Below are 11,687 nucleotides of genomic sequence, written 5' to 3' on the forward strand. Positions count from 1 at the left end.
GTGATACAATCAATTGAATCTAAATTGATTTTGATTGTCAAAACATGGATCAAAATAGTCCAAAATAAATCTGAATTTTAGTGAATCCAACCAAATTACTATTCAGTTTGATTGGCTTTTATAATTCGGTTTTCAAGAGCTGGAACATTAAGAAAAAAATATAAAATTTGAAAACTTCATAAAAGAAACAAAAACATATTATCTAGTTGTGTATTAGAATTTATAAACAACTACTAAAAAATATATATTATAGTTTAATATTTAACATATAAAAAAACATTTAAGAAAAAATGCAGTTTTTTATTAGGTGAAACGTTTTTATCTATTTGAAAAATAATTTAGTAAATTAATAAATAATAATAATTCGGTTTTTTAGATTATTTAGTTCTTATTTTAAATACTAAAACCAATCCAAAATAATAATACATTTTTATTGAAAAGCAATCTAAAATTTTGAATATCTAAAACCAAATAGTTTAATCTAAATTGTCCAATTAGATAATCCGGTTTTATCCAACTAATTAACAACCCTAATGGAAGAGGACCATAATGTCGTTAGATAATTCGGTTTTTTATTAGGTGAAACGTTTATAATCTATTTGAAAAATAATTTAGTAAATTAATAAAGAGAAATCTTCAATAAAGTCATAATACTTTGGATCAGTTTATATTTTAATCTCAACATTTATTTTTTGAACAGAAACAATTATCTAATTTTATACAATAATCTGTCATTTTATGTTAAAAAAAATTTAAGATTATTTCATTAATTTTGACAAAATATAAAATAATCAAGACTTTTCTGATAAAAAATAAAAGTTTAAATTAACCCATAAACTTCCCTAAAAAAAACAATCCAAGACAATAATACTGAAAAACAATCTAAATATTTGATTACCTAACATAATAGTCTAATCTAAAATGTTGAATTAGACAATTAAGTTTTATCCATCTAACTAACAACCTTAATTGAAGTTGAAGAGGACCATAACGTCGTTGGTTCAAATTACAAGGGCCAAAGTGAAATTTTATCCATGTTCGTCTTCATATTAGCAGGGCATAAGACAGATCTTTATACCCTCCCCTCCCGACATCTCTATCCCTCTTCAGTGAAGATCTCCGATCAGACTATAGTGTAAGTTCCCCTGCCGATTTCATTTAATTCCAATTGGCACACATACATACACGTTCTAGAATTGAATACATTAATTACCTGCCGGACATTGCTTCACTCCGATCTAACTAGGGCACAGTTGTGTAGTTGTACGTGTCTATGTTGAAAAGATGATCCAATTGATGTGTCACATTGTCGTATTCTTGTATCTATCTTTTGATCTTTCTGGTAATGCATAAAGATTGCGCTTGATCATCATGAAAAAGGCTAGGGTTGCTAATTTCAATTCCTGGTTGGTTGGATGATGTATTTATGTGGATTTCCAGGTATCAAATTCTCAAGAATTTATGAAATTAAGATGTAACTATGTCTGAATTCCTGCAAAATAATAGAATTTCAAGTGCTTAGAGGTTTATAGAGCACATTTAAGTAGTTGTTTCTTAAGTAAATGGGGTTAAAAGCTTGAATCATGATAGGAATTGGAAAGTGGAAAGTAGAATACCAACATACTGGCCCAAGTCTCTGTTGGAAGTCTGATTTTAAGTTTGCAGTTTGATGTTTTGAAATTGATTATTTGCAAATCTTGGGTTTCTATTAAGTAATAAGTTATGGGAATTTGATTGCTTTGCTTCATAGGTAACACTTCCATTTCTTGATGCAGATCAATAAAAAAAATCCAGTTAATCAGCAACTGTATACTGGATCAAAATGGCTAGTACAGCTTGCTTTATGATCATTAGCAAAAATGACATTCCTATCTATGAAGCTGAAGTTGGATCCGCTCCTAAAGTATGATCTCTTGTGACTAATCAATTCAAGATTTCACCAAACATGTTAGATTACACATACAAAAAAGGCTTATTTCTAATTAACTTAAACATTTTGAATTGAATTGTAAAGCTTTAACTCTGACATATGCTCTTCTAATTACATTATAGAAAGAAGAGGCTGCACATCAGCACCAGTTCATCCTTCATGCAGCTTTGGATGTTGTCCAGGATCTTGCATGGACTACAAGTGCCATGTAAGACCCTCTCTCTCTCTCTCTCTCTCTCTCTCTCTCTCTAGCTCATCTTTCTCACTCATAAAGTTCCCAACTTTTCTGGTTTTAGGTTTTTGAAATCTATCGATAGATTCAATGATTTGGTGGTGTCAGTATACGTTACAGCTGGTCATATCCTTTTTAATTTTTGGTAATTAATTGGTGAATTTACCCTTAATTATATAGTATTACATGGAAGAACAATATGTATATTCCTTAATTCAAGTTACACATACACGATTGATGCTGCTTCATGACTCACGTAATGATGATGGGATTAAGAGCTTTTTTCAGGAAGTCCATGAGCTTTATATAAAGGTGACATTTATGAAGTCTATCTTTTTTCTCAAATACTATAAGGGTTGTAATTACTTTATGTTAAATGGATCATTTAGGTAATATGTTATATAATATAAAATGGTTACATGACAATTTTTTGCAGATACTTCTAAATCCTCTCTACCTACCAGGATCCCGTGTAACATCTTCACATTTTGATACCAAGGTAAGAGCCCTTGCAAGAAAGTATCTATGAGTCCTTCATCTTACATTTTCCCCTTGATTTTTACTGTGAAAATACTTATTATTGAGAGGGACACAAATTAGAGTGTAATATGCTGTGACAATGTCAATTAAGCATTTACTTTTACTGTGAAAACGGAAGCTTAAAAATGTCTCTTGTGAAATGAAAATACTTGGATCTCCATTAATATGTAATGCAACTTGAATTATTTGTCAGTTTCTTTTCTTTGATTCATATTCACACCCAAACCATTCATTATTTGACCATTCTCATATAAACATCCTTTTTGTTTGGCATCATCTTTTAGACATGAGGGTAAAATAGTCGTTTACTCTTTATCAATTGAGCATTTTATACAAAGTCTACTACACATGATGGAAAAGAAAAAAAAAAAAAAAAAAAAAGAAACAAACCCATAATTTGGTAACCTATATATGAATTATTCTTTTTGTTAGTGCTTGATGGACTAAATTGGACACCTCAAGGATTGTTAAATGAGAAATGTGAGCTTTACCCATTCAGCCATCATCATTTACAAAAATATCCCTTTCTTCTTTACCCATTCAGCCCATTTTTGATAAATGGGTAAAGTTTAGGGAAACTTTTGAAAGACTTCACCTATCGGAGAAATTTTGGATAATTGGTTAAAATTAATGGAAAACTGATGTGCCAAAAATAATAAGTTAATAGTATAGGTCGACTGTTGTAGATGCTCTAATGCTGAATAAATAACGACATAATAAAAACAAGTTGGGAAAATGAGGTTTTTCGATAACGTCACGACTTTTTACACATTTGTTTTTGTTTATTTTTCCTTTATTTGCAAAAACATGTCATCATTTTCTCAAATATTTTTCAGACATCATTTATCCATTTATCTGGACAACATTCTATCGAGAAAAAAAAACATGGGTTTAGAATTGAAAACTTAGGACATCTAGGTTTGTTTTGAGCCTTGACAATTCTTGACCACTTGAAAAAACCACATACATAACCCACATGTAGGGTCCCTTGGGGAAGGTGGGTCCCGATGAATGGTGATGGTTGTTGTGGACGAATCTTGTCCATCCGTTTGTGATTGTGATTCTCCTTGATCAAGATCAAAATCAAAATCAAAATCATCCGATGAATGTTTTTGTTGTGGTTCACTTGACAAGATTTCATCATCCCAATAGTAACCAGATGATCCTTGCCTCCTAACCCTCCTCACAGTTGATACCTGCTCTTCTGCCATTTCCATTTCACTTTCACTGTATGTTTGTTGAAACTTTGAAACCCCTTTTTGATTTTGTTAAGGATATATGATATATATGTATGGAGGATTTATATTCCTGGTTTTAGATTCTGGTTATTTGAATTAGAGGGCTGTTTGTTTGTTTCCTATGTATGATATGGAATGCAAGACAAAGTCGTTGGAATATAGAATTCAAGACCAGGTCATAATTATATAATAATACTTGATTGATTCCTAGTTTATTCATTGTCATAACTCAAACTGATCAGTAGTCATTGAAAATGGAATTTCACAACACAATTAGTCAATTACCAAAACGTGATGTATTAAATGCAACCCATAAGAAAATGGAGATCCAAACACTAATCAGTTTAATTCACCATTGATGTTTTTTTGTCATGTCGATGCTAGTGATTCAAAAATTCCTAAATTCGATACATACATAGTACAATGAATGACAAGTCAATAGATTCAAAACTCTTGTTCATTCATATATATGCTTGTAAGGAAGGAATCTCCAATAAAGCAACAAAGTTGGTTGGTTTCATCTAATGAAAAACACTACAAGCATCATCATCAACATCAACATCTCATTTTAACCACAACAATACCTTTCTTTACCACTGTTGGATAATCAAGTGACTAATATTTACATGCACATGAAATAAAAAAGATGAGAACAATTTTTGGAAATAGGTTTCGAGTGGTCACCAAAGGATTTTGAGTTTCACACAACTTCCACGATGTAAAGCATCGAATACCAAGTATAATCACATACTCATACTTGGATAATGAATCGCACGAGTTGCTAAAGCAAACAAACATTTCATGATCTCTAGCCTACATAACATATACAACTATAGTTATACAAAATTAGAAAACTATTTTACATTAAAAAATTGAATTTGGTGGTCTAGGTTGAACCAAAATTGTCCCCAAGCCAAGCCAAGGTTTCATTTCTCCAACTTAAGTAAATTTTTCCACCTACCCACAGATGTCAAAAAGCAAAAGTCCATACATCGATTTACCTAGGATACCAAAAAAGTAATTAGCCACATGTGAATTATTAGCAAATTAAAAGGTATCATCATGCTTACAAGGAGATATATCACATGTCATCCATTGTGATCGCGTAGAATCAAATAAATCATTAAAGGGGGCAAATTGGTCAAACAACACTGCCTCAGTTTTTGTCTCTCCATTTAGGTTTTGTCAAGATGTCTTGGCTTACTAGCAAAAAGATTAGCTTAAATATACCTTAAACTTTAGATAAAATGGTTAGTTACTAAACAATATAACTCATTCATGTTGATTGTTTGATCATCGTAATAATTCGAATAGATTGCTAGATTCTAAAAATCACATGGACCAACAATTTCCTTTTCTTTAGATGACAAACTAATGTAGCAAATTTTGTGGTCAAAATGAAATATAATATAAAAATGAACCACAACCAGATAAATCTATATGCAAATAATGAAAACAATAATCAATCATTCTCCCCCTTTTTGTTGAATAAAAAGGGTGGGGAAACTGGTTTCACTAGAGATAATTCCTTCGATGAAACATTTTGAAAAATGTGGATCAAAACACAATAAAGGTTTCAAAGGGTTTTTTAAATGAGGCACAATGATTATCTGAAAGGGAGGTCAAGTATATTGGAGGGATAAAAATATTTATGATCACAAGTTATCAAATATGAGTAGCCATATTGAATGACAAAATTATGAAACAAGTGCTCGTAAAATGTTATTTAAAGTTACTCTCAACACGTGTAGAGAAAGTATGAGCACTTGTGTTTTTGGCTTTTTTTTCACAAGATTTACTCGATTAATCCCACAGTTTTAAAGTATCACATATCAAATAATAATAAAATTCATGAAAAGGTAAAACACATATATGAGAAAATTAAAAGTAGAGTGTTTTAAGAGGTTGGATTTTAAAAATCTAATGCTATAATTAGTTAGATTTTCAATCTACAAGGTCTTAATAAAGTAGAATAACTTCATTGAAAAAAAATATAATTATGGGTATAATACATCTTAGAAGATTAGATTTTCCAAGTATATTATGTTTAATAGCAAGAAGTATTCTTAATAGGAAAAAATCTAAAAACATATTGTCTTACTAGATTAAATTTTGAAAGTATAAAGCTATAAGTGGTTTTAATGTATAATGTATTAACAAGGGGAATCTTAAAAGCACACTGTCATAAGAGATTAGATTTTTTAAAGTATAATGACCAAATAGAAAAAAAAAAAAAAAAAAAAAAAAAAAAAACAGTAAGTACAGAAAACTGAAAGTGCAATATCTAAATAGGAAAAAGATGAAAGTATAATGTTAAGTGTGTAATCAATCAAACAAGTTCCAATTTTTAAAAGACAATGCCATAGGAAAAAAGTAGTCTATCACACGTTAGATTTTAGTAGAATAATGTAATATTTGAAAGAATAATGCCCTGTTGTTAGATTATCGAAGTACAATGTCCTAATAGGAAAAAAGTTAAGAGTTGAATCTTGAATGTTTTAATAGGAAAAAATAAAAAACATATTGTTATAATTAGTAAACAACATCAAACAAGTCTAAAATTTCAAAGTACATTTGTCTTGAAATGACAAAATCTTAAAGTATATTCATATAAATGGTTAGGTTATCAAACTCCAGTGCTTAACAAGAGAATAAATTAAAATTACAAGAGTAAATTACTGAAATCGTCCCTATGGTTTAGTCAAAATTGCACGTTTGGTCCCTAACTTTTATTTTGCACTCGGATTGTCCTTGTGGTTTGATTTTGTTGCGTTTTTCGTCCCTATGGTTTGGTCAAAATTGCATGTTTGGTCCCTAACTTTATGTATGTTAAGGGACGAAAAACGCAACAAAATCAAACCACGGGGACGATCCGAGTGCAAAATAAAAGTTAGGGACCAAACGTGCAATTTTGACCAAACCATAGGGACGATTTTAGTAATTTACTTAAATTACAATAATTAATAATGAAAAATATTGAAATATTAATGTTATAACTAATTATGTGGTAACCAAGTGTCACTTATCCCACATCACCACTCACAAATTCACCACCATTACTCTATTGTTTTGTTTTTTTTTCTGAGACCCTCTCTTATGTTTTGTTTCTTTATTGATTTGCATCTTTCGAATTGGTATTTGGCAACTCTTTTAGTTGCCAAGAAGATAGTGAAACACAAGAACCATAAACCTTTGTTGATCTTGAGGAGAATGAGGACCAAAGGCCATCAAATTCAGGTGCATCCGGAAGCTAGAAAAGCTCAGATAAGGATGCTAGTAGGCCTCTGTTGGAAGAAGTGACTTTTATTGTTTCTGGAAATAGTAAAAATGTAGAGGGAGCAAAGATGTGGATTTACAATCACTGCAAAGTCAAGTACACAAGCTCCTATATTAAAAGTCACACACATTTCTTTAGGGCTCAACCTAGGAAGAAGACAGAAGGTAGAAATACGAAGATGTCAGGTTAAGATTAGAGATCAGAAGAAGCTAAAACAACTTTTGAGCAAGGTGAAAGAAACTGAGTGGAGTTGTTTCAAGATCCTTAAAAAATTTATACTTTCAAAAAAAAATGTAACATCAAAAAAAAGGAATTGAGGAATCTTTTGGGCTCATGGAGGGATATATGGTTGACATGAAAATTGTAATTTAGAAATCTAGAATATGCTTCTTGCATTTGATATCATGCCAAGCTTGTTACAAAAGTAATTAATTCTACTCCCAGGTAACACTTTGGTGAACACATCAGCTAGTTGACCCCTTATCTTGACATGGGAAGTTGTGATCGTTTCATCTTCTATCTTTTCTCAAGTGAGATGACAATCTATTTCTATATGTTTGGTTCTCTCATGAAATACTACATTGTTGCCAATATGAACGTTATAACATCATCGAGTCATTGCTCTATACTCGGACTCAACACTCGAACAAGAAACTACATTCTGCTTATTACTCTTCCAAGAGACAAGATTTCCTCCAACAAAAACACAATACCCGGTAGTCAACCGCCTACTTGTGGGGTCACCATTGTAGTCGGCATCTGTAAACCCTTCTACAACATGATGACCATGATTCTGATACAAAATACCACGACCAAGTAATCGTAAGATACTTTAACATGTGAATGACAATGTCCCAATGTGCAGCTCTTGGTGATGACATAAATTGACTCACAACACTTGCTAGAAAAGCAATGTCCGACTGAGTAATCGTAAGATAATTTAACTTCCTAACAATACTTTCACCACAAAAGTGACATCACATGAAACAATGTAACGATTGAGTATAGTAGAAAAGCACATATAACCTTTTTTAAGGCGGGAGTATCCAAGGAAAACACACTTGAAGGAATTCGGTTCTAGTTTGCCGATGTAAGGTCAAGAATCCCCGAACAAAACAACTACAACCAAACACCTTAGATTTAATATGGAACAAATATTTATTCGAAAACATAACTAAAAATGGAATATCACCACCAACACAGTTTTGAAACTGCCATATGAGATAATAGTGCTCGTTTATTAACCCTAGGGATCAAATAGACACGCTGATGTTTAGCAAACTGACACGAATCATAATTCATCGATGACAAATGACTAAATTGGGGATATAGTTTCTTCAAACTTTGAAAGATGGGTGACCTAAACAACAATGTAATTCGAACAGAGATAATGATTTCAATCCTACCATGGCTTTTAGCATGGTGGGTTTAAATACATAAAGTCCACCGGATTCTCGTCCTTTACCAATTATTTGCTTCGTTGAAAGACTTTTGAAGACACAATAATCAAGAAAAAACTTGACACTACAATTCAAGGAACAAGTAATTTTACTGACTAATAGCAAATTAAACAAAATATTTTGGTAGGCTTAAAACATAAGATAATGAGATAGATAGTGCCAAATCAACAATACCAGATCCAACAACTCGAGAGGTAGACCCATCAACAATGGTAACATGGGATGTGGATGTATGAGTGTGAAAGTAAGAGGGGACATTAGGATTACCGTTGAATTATATGAATTTAATGAGTACAAACCTATAATTCATTGTATACTTTTGAGTATCCTTTAATGTTTTAATTTATTATAAATATATATATTTGCTTGTGTTTGTTATGATTTTGTGCAGGAGGATATATTGTGACAATTTGTATAACTATTGGACTGGATTAATAATGTGGTGAAGATATGTACACGCGGGTTATATTTGACCCATATTATTGATCACGTAACCCGAATTGACTTGTCAAAGATATAAATTGATATTTGTATAAGGATTGAAGTGTACTGATACTTTAGCACGAATATCTTCTTCTTTCTCTCGTCTTTTAGGGTTCTCTGTTTAGAGTGTTCTTCTTCTGTTCTTAATTGTTCTTTCACGAAGAGTTTAGATTAGATGAGTGATTTGTAGTGAGGTCTTTTGTAGAGAGAAGAGTGTTTATGTAGAGAGGTTTGATTTGTAAGTAATCCTGAAAACCTTCTGGTTCTTTATGAAATAAGAACTGTTGATGTTGTATGTTTGTTGTGTTAAAGTTTCTTTTGTATTACTGGCATGTGATCTGAAGCACCCAAATCAATAATCCATTTGGAAGTAGAAGATAACAAACAGTTACTAGAGTTGCTAGTCTGAGCAAAAACGACAGCGGGAGTATGCGATTTTCGTATTCCAAAAGTCGAGCATACTCTTTCGTACATATAGAACCAAATTCTAGAGGTGGGAATTTTATTTGTAATTTCAAAACCATATAACACGAGTCATTCTTGATCTACGGGTACGGGGATCAAGTCTCCACGTGGTGTTGAAGAAGAAACAAGGCACTCACAGGTGCTAACCAGATGAACAGTGTTGTCGGATGAACATCACACGTCTGAACCCCAAAAAAAACAAACTTCTTCCAACAGCTAAAATGCTAATCGTGGAAGCAAGATTTACAGTCTCTCATTTCTCACGAATACCAAATCAGAACTTCAAACAGAAACGTTTGGAAGAATACTCACTGTGGGTGTCGTCAGAATAAAAAAAACGACGGAGTACAGAAAATCCAGCACCGAAACAGTGGTCCACGCGCTCTCACGCGCCGACACGTGGGGATGTGAGCAAGGCTACTTTAGACCGACGTTATCTTTCCCATCATATCTGAATTGTTCTGTCGGGTTACAACACTTCAAAACAAACGCAGATCTTAGTTGTACCAACAGGGCACAACACGGAAATGCACTAATCTACTAGCTCTGATACCATGTAATTTAGAAATCTGGAATATGCTTCTTGCATTTGATATCGAGGTTAAAGCCTCTATATATACACAAACTACACACCATGAAAGGAAATCAAGATAAAGCTACTTAGAAAGAACCAAAACCCTAGTCTGCATCTGCATATATATATATATATATATATATATATATATATATATATATATATATATATATATTCTAACAAAAATCATTATAGGATTGTGTGTTAATGGTATCCCATTCAACTCCTCGCGGAATCCGCAATTTATTGACAAGATCAACACACCCAACAAGGCACCGGAGGGATACAAACCTTCATCTAGTAAAAAAGCAAGAACTGTGTTGTTAGATGACTGTGTAAAAGATGTTGAGAAAAACCTAATTGTCCTTGGTATACACAAGGTTTTGTATTGTTTCCGATTGTCAAGCATACGCTACTTTTCAATGATTTCGTGAATGCCTGTGGTGAGATGTTCATATTTGCAGACAATTTCTCCGAGGGGGGGGGGGGGTCAAAAAATAGCAGTGGGAATTTCTAAATATATTCTAGAAGCTATTGAATCTGTCGGACCAAGTAACGTGTTGCAAGTGGTCACAGATAAAGATAAACAGCACAACCTTGTCATAGTTTCGAGAAAATTCAAAATTAGAGTTGTTAAAGGTGGTTAAAACTTGGTTTGCATCTCATTATGTTTTGTTAAAAAAGTAGATGAAAACACAAGATTTATCAGATCAAAAAAGTTGCTGATACAATAAAAAATGGGTTAGAGGTATGAATTCCATGTGAAAACAGGGAGCTATGGCGACAAGACAAACGTATGTGGTGACAATTTATGGAATAAATTGATGTTCAACCTATGGCGCCCAAACACCGAAATTAGCCGGAGTAGCAAAGAAGATACTTTCCCAACAGTATAGTAGCTCTTTGGCCGAAAGAAATTAGAATACGTATTTTTACCGACAAATTGGTTTCATTCACTCCAACAATTGACTCATTTTGTATTTCTCAGATTCATATAGATTGAGCCCACACAAAGGAGACATTGAGAATGAGCAAAGGAAAAAGATAGCAGATGGATTGAGGCATAGTCACATAGTTTGTGGTTAGGTTCATCTCGTTACGTCCCCCATACAATGTATTAAGAGGGTAGGAAAAAGATACAGTGGTACCACAGGTCCCAAGGCCCCAATACGATGTATCGATATTTAAAACACAATTCCAATTCATACTTCATATAAAGTAATAGAGTTTATATTTCATAAATATTACCAGCAATAACACAAATCGTTTACCAAAAAAACAAAAATATGTCCAACAATACGTTAAAAATGTTACTGAATTCTAAACTATGTCGTAATCTTTATTTGTATAACCTTAATAAGACAAATTGGACCAGCAACATATTATATAAATAGAATCCAAATACAGAAACAGGAACAAACAAAAAACAAGAATGTTTGGTCACTAAGAAGTCAATCTATCTGTTTTCTTTTCCCTTGTCCATTCTCT

At 32.3% G+C, this 11,687-nt stretch overlaps 1 protein-coding gene across 1 annotated transcript; it reads left to right on the plus strand.

The window, feature by feature from the left end:
• Positions 1-1,026: 1,026 nt before the first annotated feature.
• On the plus strand, positions 1,027-2,894 carry LOC145054392 (uncharacterized). Its single transcript, XM_079002561.1, has 6 exons — positions 1,027-1,135; positions 1,776-1,903; positions 2,053-2,138; positions 2,227-2,287; positions 2,388-2,474; positions 2,599-2,894. Exons 2-6 carry the CDS (start codon positions 1,823-1,825, stop codon positions 2,689-2,691), a joined length of 408 nt encoding a protein of 135 aa, XP_078858687.1. The 5' UTR covers positions 1,027-1,135; positions 1,776-1,822; the 3' UTR covers positions 2,692-2,894.
• The last annotated feature ends 8,793 nt before the right edge of the window (positions 2,895-11,687 follow it).

Source organism: Lactuca serriola, chromosome 5, assembly GCF_051521515.1.
Source record: "Lactuca serriola cultivar US96UC23 chromosome 5, Lser_US96UC23_V15, whole genome shotgun sequence".
Taxonomy (NCBI): Eukaryota; Viridiplantae; Streptophyta; class Magnoliopsida; order Asterales; family Asteraceae; genus Lactuca; species Lactuca serriola.